This window comes from Pristiophorus japonicus, chromosome 4 (assembly GCF_044704955.1).
Source record: "Pristiophorus japonicus isolate sPriJap1 chromosome 4, sPriJap1.hap1, whole genome shotgun sequence".
In the NCBI taxonomy this organism is placed as follows: Eukaryota; Metazoa; Chordata; class Chondrichthyes; family Pristiophoridae; genus Pristiophorus; species Pristiophorus japonicus.
Window position 1 is genome coordinate 93,181,424 of NC_091980.1, and position 20,050 is coordinate 93,201,473.

The 20,050-nt window shown below is 40.1% G+C and overlaps 1 protein-coding gene across 2 annotated transcripts in view; it reads right to left on the minus strand.

Annotated features, from left to right (window-relative positions):
* Positions 1–1,451: 1,451 nt before the first annotated feature.
* ablim3 (actin binding LIM protein family, member 3) overlaps positions 1,452–20,050 on the minus strand; it is a 408,687-nt gene continuing 390,088 nt past the window's right edge. The window contains exons 14-20 of one of the 2 annotated variants that reach the window (XM_070878428.1): positions 15,595–15,742; positions 9,846–9,875; positions 7,926–7,984; positions 7,335–7,395; positions 5,851–5,858; positions 2,804–2,884; positions 1,452–2,179 (exon numbers count right to left, since the gene is read on the minus strand). In XM_070878428.1, the coding sequence (XP_070734529.1) occupies positions 2,066–2,179; positions 2,804–2,884; positions 5,851–5,858; positions 7,335–7,395; positions 7,926–7,984; positions 9,846–9,875; positions 15,595–15,742 (501 nt within the window). In that variant the 3' untranslated portion in view covers positions 1,452–2,065. The remainder of the gene's footprint in view (positions 2,180–2,803; positions 2,885–5,850; positions 5,859–7,334; positions 7,396–7,925; positions 7,985–9,845; positions 9,876–15,594; positions 15,743–20,050) is intronic. The other variant, XM_070878427.1, reaches the window with a different exon arrangement.

The window sequence follows — 20,050 nt, forward strand, 5'->3', positions numbered from 1 at the left end:
GACACAATGAACTCTAATTTCTTAAACATGAATATGACCAGTATGTCCAGAACAGAAGTCTACAAATTATCATGAGCGATGTTATCAATTGACTGTTTAACATGTTTGTGTCATTTTCCTCACCACCATTTTAACAAAGGCATTAATTCATTTAAAATAATCACTCGGTTAAAATATCAGAGGGGAATTTGATACAAGCATTAAATATTCATACAATAACATTGCCCTCAATAATTTCCAGTGTGAAAGGATTATTTAAAATAATCATCAAGACTTAGCTTGGCTTTGGATATTATTCCTTTTAATCAGAGACAAAGCTAAAGGTGCCGGAATTCCGATGGCCCTGTACTACTGATGGAAATGAGATGGAGGGAACCTAAGAGCCAGCAAGGCCCAAGACACTGAATCTGTCCCAAATTGTGAGGATGGGGTACGTCAGTGGTGCCCACTCCAAACTCAGTGGGTAGCACTCCTGCCTCTGATTCTGAAGGTTGTGGATTCAAATCCCACTCCAGAGACTTGAGCACATAATCCAACCTGATACTCCCATTGCCACTACTGAGGGGGTGCTGCACTGTCGGAGGTGCTGTCTTTTGGATGAGACATTAAACCGAAGCCCTGTCTACTCTCAAGTGATGTAAAAGATCCCATGGACTATTTCGAAGAAGAGTTCTCCCCGGTGTACTGTGCCAATATTTATCCCTCAATCAACATCACTAAAACCGATTATCTCATCATTATCACATTGCTGTTTGTGGGAGCTTGCTATTTTCAAATTGACTGTCGGGTTTCCGACATTACAACAGTGACTACACTTCAAAAGTACTTCATTGGCTGTAAAGGGCTTTGGGACATCCTGAAGCCATGAAAGGCACTGTAGAAATGCAAGTCTTTTTTTCTTCAAGGCCCCTTCTAGTGCCGAAGAATAAAATGGCCTTTAGTTCTAAAGGGAGATGTACTGTCAACTTAAAAAATGCAATCAATCCTCTCAAAAGCTCAATTATCTTTCCCTGCTAAAGTTTTTGGGCCTTTCAAAAAGCTTCAGTAGAATTCATGTCAGCTCCTAGCTGGTGAGAGTTCGACTGAGGCCTTATAGAGATCTACTGGGTGGAATTCCTGGAGTAGCCAGGGAACTGCCCAGATATCCTGCTTTGACATGGGCAGGAAGTAAGTGGAATATCTGCCCATGCCTCCTTGCCAGAAAATAGCTGCATAGGGAAAAAAGAGGCAGATTCCTGGCAGGATTGGGTTCTGCCCCAAAGTTCAGCCAGTGGCAATCGATTTGCCTGCCCTTCACCTTTGACCGAGGTTGGAATTCTGACCTCACAGTCTCTACAACGTATCAATTGTAAGTTCACACACTGTCGCTGAAGTGAAATGAGCACAAATCATTCTAAGCCAAATTTACACTTATTTATTTATCCAATAAAATGCAGCAATTGTCAGTGAACAAACAATTATCGGGCTCTATATCAGCTGAGAAAAAAGGTCAATAATCAATGAAGTAAATAGCAGAATTTATAGATGTGTGTTAAACTGCGACATCATAGTGATTTCTGTTTAGGACAATGTGCACAAAAGCTATTTCAGTAATATATATCTGCAATACTCCGCAGAGCTTTGCCGTTAAGTAATTCTGCTTTAGTAATGTAACTTAAATGTTTTGCAGTAATTTGATACTTACAGTGGCAACTGATATGAAAAAGCTAGACTGAGCAAGAAAAAAAAATCAACCAACAGATAAATAAGGAAAGAGACAGACAACAAATAATCCTAGTTTATTCCAGAATCCCAATTTTAAACATGAAACCGGGTCTCCACAACCTTACTCCCAATAAATCTGATGATTAATGGATTATATCACAAAAGTTGCATGAAATAATGGAAATCTGAGCCCACAAGTGACAGACATTTGCAGAACATCCATAGATATATGTAACTTTCTTAACATTTTATGATGATATGAAAACACTATGAACAGATTGTGTGATTAAATGCTCGGATACTTGGGTAGGGATGACCTTACTATGTCTGTTTTCTTCTCTAATAGGATGCTTATATGAGATTAAAAGAGCCGTGCGTGTTTTTTCAGTTCATTTCTTTTCCACAATGCAAGTCGATCAAACTCTCCAAGTGTCATTCCAAACACTCGGTAGAAATCTTCTGGAGACAAGTGACGCTGCAAAGAAACAAAGAAAGCCTATAAACGTGTGTGCAATTGTAGTAAATTCAGCACATTGTTTTTATGCTGTATAAACTGAGGATTGCACTTAGATCCTGTCTGTCATGTATGTACATGCTGTTTGTAGCCACCAGATGGCATCATTGTTGGAGGCCACTGTGCAGCATGCACATGGTGCTGCTCGGGTATAAAAGGCCAGCCATTTTGAGAGTCAGACACTTTGGGACTAAATAAAGCACAGGCAAGGTTGTATCTTGCTTATTTAAACAGTACTCAGTTTGAACTTTTATTGCATACATAACACGATCACACTGAATGGTACATTTGCCAACTAAAGCATTTAAGAGGAGTGTAATTTTATCAGTGCTGTCCTAATATACTACATGCCTTATTAAATACTGGGAGGTAGTGCGCACTCTGTGTGGTGCATATGTGTGTTGTGATAACTTATATAATTAAGTGGGGGCCTCAGATATTTAATCTGATGAAAGATTCAGCACATCGCTTTCATACCAATGGATTTTTTGTTATTATTGCTTGGTTGTGGACCTTGTCATTACAAGTACTTTGAAACAAAAGGCCTATTGAGGTATCATAGAGTCACAGGTTCACAGTACACACCTCTAATCTTGTTCTGTCCACATCTTTTGGCAACTTATTCCGACCTCTGGTGGTTACCAGTAGCAGTTGAAATGGGTAAATCTAGAAAGGAAACAAAACTCAACCAATTGTAGTTAACAGATCACTTCAAATGTATTTAGCTTAGAATGGGAAGAACTTGGACTACAGATAATGGTGAAAAGGTTTGTTAATGGTACAATTATTAAAACAAGTTTCCTTGTATGCTTTATGTGCACTTTAATGTGAAGTCAGTACTGTTTCTAGAAGGGAGTTTCTACAATTGTGACAACAAAATGGTGGCAGATTAATTAAAATTGACTGATTTTATAACAACCTGTTTTGAACAATTTTCACAGTCCATTTTTCATATTTTTATTTCTTAAATGCTTCAGTTAACTCACCAACAATAACCTGCATTTATACAGCATATTTACATCCCCAAGGAGCTTCACAGGAGCATAATCAGACAAAAATTTACACTCAGCCAAAGAAGGAGACATTAGAACAGATGACCAAACAATTGGTCAAATAAGTAGGTTTTAAGCAGTGTCTTAAGGAGGAAAGAGAGGTGGAGAGGCAAAGAGGTTTGGGGAGGAATTCCCTCGGGTCTACATGACTGAAGGTATGGCCAACAATGGGAGGGGCGGGGGCTCAAATGAAGTGGGGGATGCACAAGAGGCCAGGATTGAAGGGACGCAGACTTCTCAGAAGGCTATCGGGTTGGAGGAGGTTACAGAGATAAGGAGATCAATCAGATCATCAGCACTTTAGCTATGACTATAATTATTGTTCTAAAAGTAATGTAAGTGCCTCATAAATTGAAAGTTGGAGAAAATAAAAGAAATGCTGCACAACATAATGTGCTCAATAAAACTACTGTCGAAACAACAATTTGTAATGATTTCGAGCAGTTGATTGCCAAGCAAGGGTCCTTAAGTTCTAAGCAGCTTCCTTCATCCAGGCAAATAGTTATTCAGAAATGTGGTAGCCAAGAATAATCCGTCACCACGATAGGTCAATTAAAATTGATAGGGAGCCCTGGCACACAAGCCTCTGATCCTTTCTGGCTGTGAACTCTGACACCATCAATGCTTGCCTTACCACATAATAGACTGCTCCTGTGTAAAATCTTGGTTATCCTGTCAGTTCAGTCACTAATCTTTTTACAGCAACTTGCTCATTAATTACTGCAAGAAAGAAATAACTATACAAAGTTGGCAATAGCGGTGACTGCTTTGTTAGTTCAGCCACAACTAATAGCATTTCAAACAGCTGTCTTAAAATGGTATAACAAAGTTAAGTTTAATTATTTCACCTTTAAAGAACAACTTAAAAGCAAAGGTAGCAGCCTCAACCGCGAGAATAGTCCCTAATTAATTCTGACTAGATCATTTCAAAGGGTATATGAGAGAATTATATTTGCTAAGGAGTCCCGAGGAAGTGGTTCCGAAATAGATACCTAAAACCTTCCTTATATGACCTGATGTCCCTAATCCTCAGGAAGACCTGTTGGAAGCAGGTGACTTATAATTCAATTGCATCAAGTGAGGGAATCCTGCTCCCTGATTTTACTTTTAAATAAAGCCCCACAGCTGTCAAAACACAAAGTCTATATTTACAAATGCAGTCAATGGCGGGGAAAGCCTTCAGCTTCGAACATAAAAGTGCCTAAAGTGAGAGATGTGTTATTTCAACAGACAGTGTGCTACAATGATGTTTAAGTGGAAGGCATGTTTAGCAAGAGAGATGTTGTGGTGTATCAATGTTTTAGCAGGAGAGATGTTGCATCAGAGAATGTCGTGTTCATTTTAGTGTGAGAATTGTTAGTGTTGTAGCAATAGAAGTGGAACATTTCTCCATTATTTGTGGATTGTTTATAAAATGGTAAACATAGTGACTGTTTTTTGGGTGAATAAATCTATTGAAGTTTAAAATTTTGTATCTGTGTGCAGTATGATGTGGTCGTATAATATTGTAGAGTCCCTTGGCATCAACAAGTAGAGGCAAGAATCCAATCTATATAAATCTATTAACAACATCATGGGAGATAAACAAGTGTATTTAGAATATCTGAAAGTCTGCACATTATCTTTAATGATTTTTGGATGTGCTTGGCTTACATTTTAATGGATTTAATTTTACTTTAGCAACCTGCATGGCTGCTACACAATGCTACCAGCATTGCCCTGCCTGAATGACAATAGTCCGGATTATGCGGTAAGAATAATCAGCGCTCACTGTTATTAAGGAGCAAATTGGACAGCAACTTCCGCCGACCGCACATGTGCAGTTAAATGTGCAAATCAGGATGTTTCTGTCCGAGTTGCCCTGCACCGCCATAAACTCGGCATTCACATACTTGGCACTTATCAAACACCTTCTGAAAAGCCATATTCATAAATTAATTGCATTCCTTAATTTTAACATACTCTGTGATTTCCTCAAACAATTTAACTAAGTAAATTGAGCATGGTGTGCCCTTCAGTAAAACTGATGTATGAATCTGCCATGAATTTGTGAAGTTGGGTTTCTTACCCACTAGATACCCACTAAACATGGCAGAAAAAATTAGGGCTTGTCCATTCAAATTTAAATGATTAATTAACAGCGTGATAAGTCTTAATTACTGCCAAACAAACTCTCTGGCACTGAAAAAATTGCTTTTACAAGCGGCACTATCATTTTTACAAATTTTAATTATTGCTGGAGATTTAAAAAGGTATTTTGTTTTATTTTTTCTTTGTGTCTTTTATCTCTCTCATAATCCCATCTTTCTTTTGCTCTCTTTATTTTGCTTTTTGTACATGATTTCACATTGAATGAAATATTTGAACTTGCACTTCCTGCGTATCTCAGTAAGGATTCTTCAATCTGATAAATACATTTCTGCAGTTAAAATGGAGACCATCAGTTAGCAATCAAGTGTTACATATAATTATTGCAAAGGAATTAGTGGCAATGGCAGAAGGCATTTCCTTTCTCTCACTCATGGCTGCAGCATCACAAGGACCTATAGAGGGCCACAGGTTCGAAACTGTAGTTCTTACCTTGTATTCTGTGAAAGAAAGAGAATATATTTTACTTGAAACAGAACAATAAACAAAACCAAACCAGCAGTCTTATGTGTAACTAGCACCTCTTCTACTCTCTAAAGTTAAAATTCATCACTGCTCCGGTCAATGGTTTCAGGCATTGAGGGAAAGGTATTCATACAGGAACACTGATACTAAACAGCAGCACTATTATTATGTATTATAAAATCATCAACAGTTTTAGTGCTGTGCAGTCTTTGACCTGTTGCATCTCCATCTCCAGCAATGCATACTGCTGGTACGACTTTCTGATCCTCATAAAATTTGGGCACAGAATATTAAAATGTACATATGATCTTGGCAGTGCAGAAGTTATGAACTGCCTTTAGCCATTTTGATTCTTGATTATATGATGGGGAAGTGAAGGAGAGAACATCCCTTTTAATTGCCAGTGTTGTGTGTGCCCATTATTCTGGCAGTGCGCAAAGCCCATCCAACACACTTAACATTATTTAAAGAATGCAAATGGATCCATAGATGCCTTTTTAGTCTTTTGTTAAGCATTTTGGGCCTGACTTTGGTGGACATACCGCCCGCAGAATGCCTGCATACCGCTGAGAATTGGAAGTTTCGTGGAAAAACAGCTGCATACCACCGACACACCGCCCGGCGCAACTTTGGTGACTCAAATACCACCGAATGGTATGCACAACATCCACCGATGCTGAAGATCCGACATACCGCCGAAAAATCCAACATTAGTCACTCACTGCCAATGTACCACCCTGAAGCATACCATTCTGGAAAACGGGCTTTTATGCTTAGTAAAGTGGGTAGTAGTGTGCGGTGCGTTCATTTGGACATCGGGAGAAGCAACAGCATTTGGAGATAAGCAGGAGCATTGGAGCAGAGCACGGCAGTTGTATTCACAGGAAAAAAGTCAATTTTAAAGGAAAGAAGGCATTTTGGAGGGAAAGAAGAATTTCTGGAGGTTATTTTGTTTATTTAAAAATGGGGAGAAGCAGCACCATTTGAAGGAGAACACTGAAGTTGGAGTAAATGGTTTTAAATAGTCAGTTTAAAACATGAGCAATCGCAAAGCAGCAGCCTTCGAGTGCCTCACAGCTCGGTCTCACTGTCTCTCCTCACTGCCACTCTGTGCATGCACAGGTGATCCTTGACCCCCGAAATCGTGGCAAAATACAAGTTTGGAGGAAAAAAAATTGCGCGTGCGGAGTGCACCACGATACTGTCGATCGAGGAAAGCCGTTCTCCGGCTCAATTCCACTCTGCCAGCCCGTCTGCTGCGCAATGCTCGCACAATGTTGGCAGACCGCCGAAAAGAAGACGACCAAAGTTGAGGTCTTACATCTCGGTGGTCTACCGACGATGAAAAACGATGGACCGTCGTGATACCACCGGGAATTCGGCGGACCATCGGTAAGCACCAAAGTCAGGCCCAAATGTTTTATTTTATACAGTCAATAAAATGATCTTACCTCTCATCCCCCAGTTAACAGAACTGTCGTTGTCATATTGGAAAATGTCAGCACTCTGAGGCTAAAGGCAGCAATGGTGTTGGGTGAAAATAAACAACCTGTTAGTTATTTGAAGTTTTAGATAACATTCTTTCGACAGGTTTTTTCACCACCGCAAGCACCAAAGAGCCACATTGTCTTCAAGACCGATTTAACCAATGCAATAAAAAATCTGCATCGGAGCTGTATCTGGTTTGTTAGTCTCTTGTACAGCATGTGCAAATGTACAATGATAAATTATAACATCCTCCAATTTCCATAATTTATTCAAAGTTATTAAAAATGTATGATGTAGACTGACATTTCTCAAGCCATGGATGTCAGCTGAGAGGCAGGTGAGCCTGAAATGTCAATACAAGCTGGATATTTGGAGCTGAGGAAATTACACTACATTAAAAATATCTTAAACAGGGGAGGGTGTGGGTGCAAATTGACATATAAAATCAGACGGTAGTAGACATTTACATTGAATATACCCTCACCCTTTCACTTTCACTTTCCTTCTCCTTCAGGGGGTAAACCCACAGTGAGGTGAATTAAATTAAATCTTACCCTGTGCAATCCATTTCTCATGTAGGCAGGAAGAGAGGCAGACTTGGAAATCAGTGGATCTGTGATAAACAAAATAACAGTTCTCTCAAAACAAAATAGCAGTTCTATCAGCTGACTGTGCATTACTTGGGACAACAGTCAAACCAAACTGTCTTAGAGAACCATACTGGCAACAAAAAAGGTCTGAAGCGGATAGCTGGAAAATATATTTCATGCTTTTTTTCAAAGTCTAAATTCTAACCCAACACCATGGTGGCAATATTTCCATCAAATTTCACCTCGCAGAAGTGAATTTATACAATGTAGTTCCTCTCAGAACCACTAGATGGCGCTTAAGGTTAAAGTGTAGAGGAAATCTGCTTTATGATGGATATGTGAGAAAGTTGATAGATTGGTGTTGGATAAAATAGAAATGTCTTTGCTCGCTCTAACTAAGTATATATGTGGCACAATCACAATATAGAAACTCAAATCTTGATGGGTAATAAATCTGTTTTTAAAAAAAACTAAAATATTGTGTACATAAGTCCAATAGGATACATATAGAAAACTCCCAGGTATGTTCTTTATGCGGACGATTACAATTTAGTTATAAATAGTGAGCAGCAGAGCTCTCAACCCGCACCCCCTTCCCTATGTTGAACAGATGTATGTAAAATTTGGGCAGAGCAGATGATGAAGAACAGCAGACATGAGGAAGACACTATAACATGTGCTATACCAGTTGGGGAAAGGTTCTAGATATCAAATAAAGGGAGGTGCCAGAACCATAAACATGTACATCACAGTGTTAGGAGAGCAAGAGCAAAGCAAATTCAAGGTACTCAGATTTTACAATGCGTAACTTAAAGATAAAGTAATAAGCTGTACAAATAATAAGTACTGGAATTACATCTAACCTGGTTTGTAACATTTTTTTCCTGTGACAAGGTCTGTTTGTAAAGAGAGACCAGCAAAAACCTATTCATGATATTAAAAAACGTGAGCCACTTAATGGATGCATTATAGTCAAGACAGCACTGTAGATAAGATACAGAGGTCAATGGCATGATGCAATTGATAGATCATTGTGTTTAGCGTTTTAGAAAATGAAACCATGAAGTGGAATATGCATTGTGACCAATGTTCCCCCTGAGGTCCGCGGGCGCGTGATTGCGCATCAATCGCGCAGGACGTTCACAAGCTGTTGTTGCTGGAAGATACATACATCAAATTATAAGGGACTGCACGCAAAAAAACATTAGAGGGAACACTGATTGTGACTTACACGCAGCAGGTACAAGTGCTACATAAATTGTTAATTTATATTGTACTGATATTGAATCTTCTACAAACATGTAAAAAAATGCAACACATACCTGTGTAATAAAATGTATCACATAATTGTGCGATGAAATGTAGCACAGAATGATGTAATAAAATGTAGCACACTATTAAACCAAAAAAATGTAGTACCTAATTATGTGATGAAATACCGCACACAATCATGTGATGCTGTGGTTGGATAGAGTCCTGCAGTCAGAGCCCAAGAGCAACAAGTGAAGCATTCCATTTACCAATTGCTGCTATTAAGCAAACATAATTAAAATTAGGTGCTCACTGATTCCAACCTGCAGTAACCTGCCCAGCACTGATGCACTGAAGCAGGGCTTTGGAAATGTTTGGAGTTTCCCCCAGATCGGGGGGCACGTGATTTAATGTTTATGTTTGCCCCAAAAAGAGTTGTACTGAAGCATCTCAAACAGCTTTGTATCAGCTGTTGAGAGGATATAAATCTGGTAGATTGAGCGGATTTTGTAAAGCAGTGATTGCAGATTGAAGCATCAATTGTAGACTAAACCACTGTTGTAAAGGAGGAATCCTAGTCTATAATGTTCCTGAAATATGAAAATTGGAGACAATAAACTGCCTTTTACTCACCACTGTCGCCCATATACATTCCTCTAGGAGCTGTAATCAGAGGATTAAAAACAAATTAGAATAAAACAGTGGCATTGCTCATCTTGGACTGACTCTCTTACCAAAAGCTGTTCCAAATGCTTTACCAGTAAGCATTTTTTTCTAACTAAGTAAGAACGTGAACCACAGAGATTAGATCTTTTATCATGTTAACCTTAGATGGTGCAGGGGATAATATAATGCAATAGAAATTATTTAACTGATTAGCAACAGCAAAGTTGTTGCTAACAGACTCATGATAATTAGCAGTAATTTCTTTAACTTAAGTATGGAAGGAGGTATGACTGCAATGCCCTGTCTGTGTGTGCACGCAAAACCACAGGTAGCAACATCACCTACATAGCTAGAATGAACATAATTTGACTGGCTTTAAAACTTCTATTCCTTCCTCCAACTGGATAACAAAAGAGAAGTAGGGGAAAATAGTAATTTATAATGAAAATATATGTGCACAATCTTCTGGCTCAATGCTTTGACTGAGTAATGTCATCGAGTGGTAGGTTGTGGGTTCATGCTTTCATTTGCCTCTATGCATTAATTGTGGCAAAATCATATGAGTTCTTCATTAAACTGTTTCAAATTTTCCTACACCTAGAACACAAAATAAATGTTTCCTCATGTTGAATTCATGATCTTGGCTGGGCCATCAGAGAAATGTAGAGCAGTGGCCAGATGTGTCTTCATACAGACAAGGAGGGGTAACTAAAGAACCAATCATTCCTTGTCAATTCTCATATATTTCCCAGTAAATGACACAAAGTAATATGAGTAGTGTAAAAGCTGTTATCTATTCCCACCCATTTTCCTTGGGAAGTAGCAGAAGTTCTAAAAGTTGAGGAGAAATCAAACAATGTGGCAATAAAATAACTTCAAACCCTCACTCCATAAATTATGTAGTATCCCCCCGCCCCCTCCCATCTCTTTTCATCTCCTCAGAACCTGCACGCATTCCTCGTCCAGGAGTGGCAGACAGGTAGGCAGGCATCTTGGTCTTACGCCTTTGCCTATGTTGAACTTGAGCCAATTGGTAGGAAGTGTGTGAAAACAGTCTTGGATGGCAAAATAGTTTCCAGCTTCCTTTCTGCAGTGAAAGTAACGGAAGAAGAATTTGCGGTCGGTATGATGGCATACTCCCAGAGTACGCTATCATACCGTCTTTAAAATTGACTACAAGTTTGGGATTTCTGCATGTGTTTGCGGTAAATCCAGAACTTGCGATCTGTCAAGTTCAGAATAGAAAAGTGATCCGCTGCGACTTTCAAATCCTCATTGCTGGTGAAACGTTGGGCTAATTGTCCACCAACTGTGCATCAATTACGCTGTAAAATTTTACGGTTGGTGCAATCAGGCACAGAAGCCTGTTGGCACAGCGTAAGGGAAGAGGGGTGATATGTCCTTACTGTACAGTATAAATGCACACGAGGTCTATACTTGAGAGAAGGTCACTCTGTGACCAGTAACCTTTATTCACCAGCACTGACGTGATGAAGGTGGGTGGAGCTTCCCCTTTATACCTGAAAGTCCAGGTTAGGAGTGTCTCCCACAAGTTCACTACATCGTGGTCAATGTTCTCGCGGTGTACAACTTAGGTCAGTTTATACATGGGTTACAATGACAGTTGAATACATGACAGGGGGGAATGAGAAAATTGTATAAATAATTAAAAACAAACACATAAAAGCACTGTGTATCTACCCACTAGGCAGCAGTAAAGGCTCGGTTTGACGGGTAGGATTGTTTTAATCTTTTTTTTAAACTGTACTTTAACTGTAAATAACTACTTACTTCAAAGTATTCCCTGTGCTTTTTAAAGCCAAGTACTGCACTTGTTAAATGCATTTTCACACTGTTTAATTTACAAGTTCATTGATGTCGGGCATCGGAGATTTCTGTTTCCTGATTGGCTAGTGAAAGGAGCACTTTCACGTGATCCCTGGCACATTTACGCAGAGTGGTGCACCCCTGGGCTCCATGGGCCACTATACTGCGCATAACTCTGCAGCATTGTGAAGCAAGTTTTCGTTTAGGGGCATCACACCAGGTTAGTGCAGATTTTGTTCAGAGGGCAGCGGCGTACTCCTTAGCTATGCCACTGACCGCAATTTCAGGGCCTTTGTTTCTGCTCAGCTCAGCTCTTTGACAGTGTAATGGAATTAAGAAGTCACTGTGTGGGAACTGTAAGTGAGACCTGCAATCCTACACATAACCTAATATGGCATATTCACCCCTAAATTCACTGCCCCACAGCATTCCCCTATTTAAAAAGAACAATTGAGCTATATTGAAAGATAGATACAGTTACATAAGAACATAAGAACATAAGAAATAGGAACAGGAGTAGGCCATACGGCCCCTCGAACCTGCTCTGCCATTCAATAAGATCATGACTGATCTGACCATGGATTCAGCTCCACTTCCCTGCCCGCTCCCTATAACCCCTTATCTCCTTATCATTCAAGAAACTGTCTATTTCTGTCTTAAATTTATTCAATGTCCCAGCTTCCACAGCTCTCTGAGGTAATGAATTCCATAGATTTACAACCCTCTCAGAGAAGAAATTTCTCCTCATCTCTGTTTTAAATGGGCGGCCCCTTATTCTAAGATCATGCCCTCTAGTTCTAGTCTCCCCCATTAGTGGAAACATCCTCTCTGCATCCACCTTGTCAAGCCCCCTCATAATCTTATACATTTCGATAAGATCACCTCTCATTCTTCTGAATTCCAATGAGTAGAGGCCCAACCTACTCAACCTTTCCTCATAAGTCAACCCCCTCATCTCCAGAAACAACCTAGTGAACCTTCTCTGAAGTGCCTCCAAAGCAAGTATATCCTTTCGTAAATATGGAAACCAAAACTGCATGCAGTATTCCAGGTGTGGCCTCACCAATACTCCGTATAGCTGTAGCAGGACTTCCCTGCTTTTATACTCCATCTCCTTTGCAATAAAGGCCAAGATACCATTGACCTTCCTGATCACGCTATTCCTGCATACTATCCTTTTGTGTTTCATGCACAAATACCCCGAGGTCCTGCTGTACTGCAGCACTTTGCAATCTTTCTCCATTTAAATAATAATTTGTTCTTTGATTTTTTTTCTGCCAAAGTGCATGACCTCACACTTTCCAACATTATACTTCATCTGCCAAATTTTTGCCCACTCACTTAGCCTGTCTATGTCCTTTTGTAGATTTTTTGTGTCCTCCTCACACATTGCTTTTCCTCCCATCTTTGTATCATCAGCAAACTTGGCTACATTACACTCAGTGACTTCTTCCATGCTGTTGCTATACATTAACTGACGAGTGCTGAAATCCATCATCAAATGTGAGTGCAAATGGGCTATTTTTACATAGCTCACATAAACCAATATGCTATTCGATTGTATTCATTCTGATGAATGATCAGACCTGAAACATTGGCTCTGTTTTTCTCTCCACAGATGCTACCTGACCTGCTGAGTGTTTCCAGCATTTTCTGCTTTATTTCAAATTTCCAGCATCTCCAGTATTTTGCTTTTATTCTATTCCAGTGATTCATTATAAGTCACAATTTCTGAAAGTATACCATGAATAAACCTCTGAACCTTAGTTTCACCCTTTCCAAAAAAAACTGCAGTGTAATTGGAGGCTGATGAATTTTCTTTCATAATTTGAAAATGTTATTGATTTGGTTTGGAAACGTTCCCAAGTGTTTGAAGAATCAGACTTCAAAAACCATGCTTCATGTGAAGGTCATTCAAGTGGTTTTCAGCCACTGCTCTAATGCTTGAGCAAGACACCGGGGAGTCTGGATTATTCATGGTAGCAAGTCTTCAAATATCTGAGGAGTCAGGGTTTATATTCCTCGTAATTGATTACTGTGGCAGTGCCAAATGTATATTAGCTCTGCATACAGATCAAAGGGACCAGTCAGCAAGCGGACTTTGAACATTTGTTAGTTCTGTAGGAGTACTTTTGAAGTAAAAAAGTCTTTTAAAAAAAGCACATTTTCATCAGAATCACAAAGATTCCTTCTTGCTCTCTCTGTGGTTTTATTCAAAGTTGGCACAGTAAAAGAACGAGCTACGCTTAACTAAAACACAGTCCAAGCAACTTCCCTTTTTCCAAGACATTGGGCCATAATTTGCGTCCCTACGGGTGTGTATGAGGTGCACATGTGCCCGTATGGGTCGCACAAGTTCTTGGTTTAGGCATGCTAAGCACATGTGCTAAAACCAGAACTTGCGATTGGTCAAGAATTCTCGACAGATTGCACACATTCCTAGGAAAAAGGCCTCTGCGGGCGGAGATTTGGGCTATTTGCCCAACTTCTGCCCAGGAAATGCCTGTGAAATTCTTACGCCTGAAATTTTTACAATGAAAGACTTTTAAAGAACAGAAAAATATTTTTTTTCAATAATTTATACATTTAAAAACCTGTGAAATAAGATAAGTTTATTTTTAGCCCTTTTAAAATAAGTAAATTTCTTTTTCAAAAAATCACTTTTTTGTTTGAAATATTTAATTAAATGCCATTTTGATTAATTTTAAATGTGATTTTTAAAATATTTATGTGACGTGTACCTGTATTTTTGGGGATATTGCCTTTCATACTTATTCTTTCATTGGTTGCATCGTCCCACGTGATCCCGGGGCGTTTGCGAACCATCTGTTCCCCTGGGATAAGTGAACTTCTGTGCAGGCCTACACGTAGAGGCCGTGGATGCAAGTGTCTGAACCTCTGGGACCGTCAGGTATGTTCATAGATATTTTGCTAATTGGAGGCATCTGCTTGCAGGAAGCCTCTGACCACAAATTCGGGGCTAATATATTCTCAGGGAGCTAACTGGGAAATAGTTCCTTTTATTCTAGTCAGTTGTGTCAGAAAGCTTGGGTAATAGGTACAGACTGACAGAAGGGAAGACACTCATTGTACTTGCTCATTTCCAATGAAGCCTATGAGTGAACCCTATATTCAGGCCTTTTTCTGATCCACCTATAGATATTTGAGCAGCTGTAATCAGGATTTGCGAATGCATGGCCTCTAATAAATAATGCAAATTAATAAACTTATTTGAGTCACAACAGTATTCATGTGCGAATATTGACAGTAGGTGTTGGCAGACCTATTGAATGTGGGGAGCCCGGTCCCCTCCTTGCCCAGCGTTCATTTCCAGTAGGGATCACTGAAAGCAATCAGGAGTGAAAGTCCTTGCCAATATTTCCCTCTATAACCAAGGAGTCTTGAGCCCCACACATAGCACCCCTTGTGTTGTCCTGGTTAGCACTGGACAGTCAAGGAATGAAAGCTGGGACCTTCCCAGCTTGTATGACTCACTCTGCAAGTTTGTTAAGGCATTGGGGGAGTTTCCCAACTTGTTTTTAAAAACATATATTGCATCATAGACCTCATTTTCTGCAACTACAGAATGATAATTACACTTGATGATATTTTGTTAGTTTTTTAAAAATTCGATATTAGAGCCCCTTAAAATGTAGATATTCATTGGACTGAATTCTGATTAAACATTGCTCCTAAGTACAGACTAGTTTGCTAGAAAATGTAGATATATTCAATTACACCAACAGCATGGGCCTTTCCCCCAGCCTGGATACAGGCATCGATCATCACAAGACTTAGGAATTGGAGTCTACCATCCACTTGTTTAAGTCAGGAACAAATTGAGGCTTGCTTATGGAATCTACAGATCGGTGGTTTTGCTGTTACTTACATCCATTCACTGGAGAATCGTAGCCTGCATTCTGTAGATATTCCCTACTTGTTGTGGAACTGCGTGTCGACCAAGGGTCATTATCATATGTCCCTGATCTGGCTTTCATCTCCTCCTTCAGAATTAGTCGGTTAATGCCACTCTGTATCTAAAACAAGAGAAGTGGGAGGATCAAACTGCACCTTTATTAAAACCATAATTCTGATTTTCGAATGATCCCGCAGGCATGATTACATAAATCAAGAGAATGCATGGATAAGCAGTTGTGATCAATAAATATGACTAGAGCACACTGATAAAGCATACTTCATTAACATCAATGAAATCAGTAGTGAATAATACATTGATGGATTATTGGTGCACACTGACTGCATGTTGTGCTAGTGGTTTCTTTGAGGTTAAAAGCCACCGTACAATAAATTTATCATCATCCATGAGAAGATATGAATATAATAAAAATGGAAAAAAAGTTATGTATCATATAAATACAGATTTAATCATCTCCATTCCCCAGAAGCAGTCGTAAACAGGCAGGAAATAATTTTACAAAGGTCCTTGAGGAAAAGGGTTAAATATGTTGCAGTTAAGTGAAACTTAATTCTAACAGGCTATAGATTTTTAAACCCAACCATGACAGAATGAGGATTATTTCTCAGTAGCCATTAATTCTAATAACTAGCTTTGCTAAAAATCCTGCTCGACTCCTACCTCTGTATTGTAAAGAAGCACCATCAGCCTCCATGCCTAATTGGTGATCCTGTCTAAATATTTTATTTTATTCAAAATTACTGTTCTGTGAATGCAAAGGAAATGTGTGTGCTAACAACTAACAGATAGCCAGGGGGTACAGTCAAAGAATTCAAATCTAGAAGGATTGCAAATGACGGTCGCTGGCAGACATCGCTTTGACATAAGTCATTGTACTTTAAAGAAGCAATGCATACTGCTGGAGAGGGCGAGGAAGTGAATTATAGTATTATGATATCTCGTCCAACCTCCTTACCAATAGTGATGATGGTACCATGCCTATGGGCAGCATTCCAGTAATTTCAATGACTCAGGGCATTCTTGATAGCTGCCATAATGCTCTTCATATAATAAAAACATGCTGAAATGTAGCACTTTTAAACTGTGTAGAAATTGGAATTGGCTTTAGCTATCACAGTAATCAAAGTGAGTTCTCCAGTGTGATATAAGCATGCTGATACCATATGGAGAATGCTACAGTGGAGGTAAATGTCTGCTCTGCTCCGAACATAGTAATGTCCCAAAATGTGTCACTCTTGTATACTGCAGAGACTGTAGCTGACTTGCATTGTCCCAGGAATTTCAAGTAGTGTATTAGCACCCAGCCTGCTGGCTGCTGGATGAAATGCATAGGCAGTTAGGAGTTCTGTTTATTTAAAATTCAGATTTATTTTCTCTTCAGTCAGCAGAATACAGTACAGCAAGCACACGGACAATCTGTCTTCTCATTAGTCAATGATAAAAACTAGCACGAAATATAAAAACAGATAGTAAGAGTTTCTACAGGTACATAAAAAGGAAAAGAGTGGTTAAAGTAAATGTTGGTCCCCTGGAGGATGAGACTGTGGAATTAATAATTAATAATGGAGAACAGGGAAATGACAGAGACATTGAACAAATACTTTGTATCGGTCTTCATGGTAGAAGACATTAAAAACATCCCAATAGGGGGTAATCAAGGGCCTATAAGTAGGGAGGAACTTAATACAATCACTATCAGTAATGAAGTAGTACTCAGTAAAATAATGGGACTAAAAGCGGACAAGTCCCCTGGACCTGATGCCTCACATCCTAGGATCTTAAGAGAAGTGGTTGCAGAGACAGTGGATGGATTGGTTATAATCTACCAAAATTCCCTGGATTCTGGGGCGATCCCAGTGGATTGGAAAACCACAAATGTAACGCCTCTATTTAAAAAAGGAGGCAGACAAAAAGCAGGAAACTATAGACCAGTTAGCCTGTCGTTGGGAAAATGCTGGAGTCCATTATTAAAGAAGCAGTAGTGGGACATTTGGAAAAGCATGATTCAATCAAGCAAAGTCAGTATGATTTTATGAAAGGGAAATCATGTTTGACAAATTTGTTGGAGTTCTTTGAGGATGTAATGAGCAGGACGGATAAGGGGGAACCAGTGGATGTGGTGTATTTGGATTTCCAGAAGGCATTCGATAAGGTGCCACATAAGAGGTTACTGCACAAGATAAAAGCTCATGGGGTTGGGGGTAATATATTAGCATGGATAGAGGATTGGCTCACTAACAGAAAACAGACAGTCGAGATAAATGGATCATTTTCTGGTTGGCAAACAGTGACTAGTGGGGTGCAGCAGGGATTGTTGCAGGGTCCTCAACTATTTACAATCTATATTAATGACTTGTATGAAGGGACCGAGTGTAATATAGCCAAGGTTGCCGATGATACAAAGATGGGTGGGAAAGCAAACTATAAGGAGAACACAAAAAATCTACAAAGGAATATCGACAAGCTAAGTGAGTGGGCACAAATTTGTCAGATGGAGTATAATGTGGGAAAATGTGAGGTTATCCACTCTGGCAGAAATAATAGAAGCAAATTATAATTTAAATGGAGAAAAATTGCAAAGTGCTGCAGTACAGAGAGACCTCGGGGTCCTTGTGCATGAAACACAAAAAGTTATTATGCAAGCACAGCAAGTAATCAGGAAGGAAAATTATTGTAAGGGGGAGAGAGTATACAAGCAGAGAAGTCCTTCTATAACTGTACAGGATATTGGTGAGGCTACACCTGGAGTAGTGCGTACAGTTTTGGTCTCCGTATTTAAGGAAGGATATACTTGCATTGGAGGTTGTTCAGAGAAGGTTCACTAGGTTGATTCTTGAGAACAGGGAGTTGACTTATGAGGATAGGTTGAGTAGGTTGGACCTATACACATTGGAGTTCAGAAAAATGAGAGGTGATCTTATTGAAACGTATAAGATAATGAGGGGGCTCGACAAGGTGGATGCAGAGAGGATATTTCCACTCATAGTGGAAACTAATAAGGGGCCGCCCATTTAAAACTGAGATGAGGAGAAATTTCTTCTTTCAGAGGGTTGTAAATCTGTGGAATTCTCTGCCCCAGAGAGCTGTGGAGGCTGAGTTATTGAATATAGTTAAGGCGGCGATAGACAGATTTTTGAGCTATAAGGGAATAAAGGGTTATGGGGTGCTGGCAGGGAAGTGGAGCTGAGTCCATGATCAGATCAGCCATGATCTTGTTGAATGGTTGAGCAGGCTCGAGGGGCCAAATGGCCTACTCCTTCTCCTATTTCTTATGTTCTAAAAACAACTACTTTAGTTTGGGAATTAAAAAAAAACTTGGGCTGGCAACACTCAGAACTGTATCCCAGCATGAGCTATAGGGCTAGATTTTGCACTTTTGTGCAGATCGCCCAAAAATGCGTGTTATTTCCGGCGTGGCCATTTTCAAAACCCCTAGTCTCCATTTTCAAAATTGGGCATTACCGCGAGCGATCTGAAATGGGCATTAGCGTTAAATCTCACTGACCTTCTGTACCGTAAAGTGTCACTGTTCTTAGCAATGGCATGGCAACGGTTGTTTCCCGTGATTCAGGAGGTATGGGGTCATCATTACATGCGCAAAAGAGGAGACGGAGAGGGAGGGAGCTGAGAGGGACTTGAAAGCGTGTGTGGGTGTGGTGTGTGCTTGTTTGACTGTTGTGGGAGGCTCGAGGGAGATTCACCAGCAGCAAAAAGTATACTAAGCACCAAGAAGGTAGTTGGCACCGAGTTTTTGTCCAACAAATAATAGATAACATGGAAGGGATGGAGGAGGCCCTGGAGCTATTAGCAGGAACTCGGGTGACAGAGTGCTCCCAGTGGTCCCGGAGCATGGCACTGCACCCCAAGGTGCGCACCTCCATTGCCAATGACACATGAGAGCCAGGAGGAACATCTTGCTTCTGGCACGGAGCACGTTCCCACCTCGGGACCGTCTTCTCCCGTATCCATCCAAGCAGCGGTTCTGCCGTCATTCCCCCCCATGAAGCAGCGCCCGAGGTGCTCCTCAAACAGACGGCTTGGAGTCAGGAGGGGAAGGGGAAGGGGTAGAGGTAGGGAGGAGAAGTGGGGGGATGGGGGGGAGGAAAGTGAGGTGCATGGTCGCAGGTGTTGTCTGGGGCATATTTTTAGGTTCCTGCTGCTATTTTGGTGGGGCAAGAGGCGTGGGGGCTACCTTGTTGGTTTGCATTTGTGTTCTGTTTTGCGGGAAATGGAGACCATTGTAATGATGTAAATGTGATAAATTTGTTGTGGGCTGGGGTACGGGTGGGGTGGGGTGTTTTTTTTACAGATATACATATGATTTCAGACAAATGGTCGTATTATGTGGTTTTTATTTAACATAACCTTGTTGCGCATTGTCTCAGATAGCTGCACCATTGCACACTGG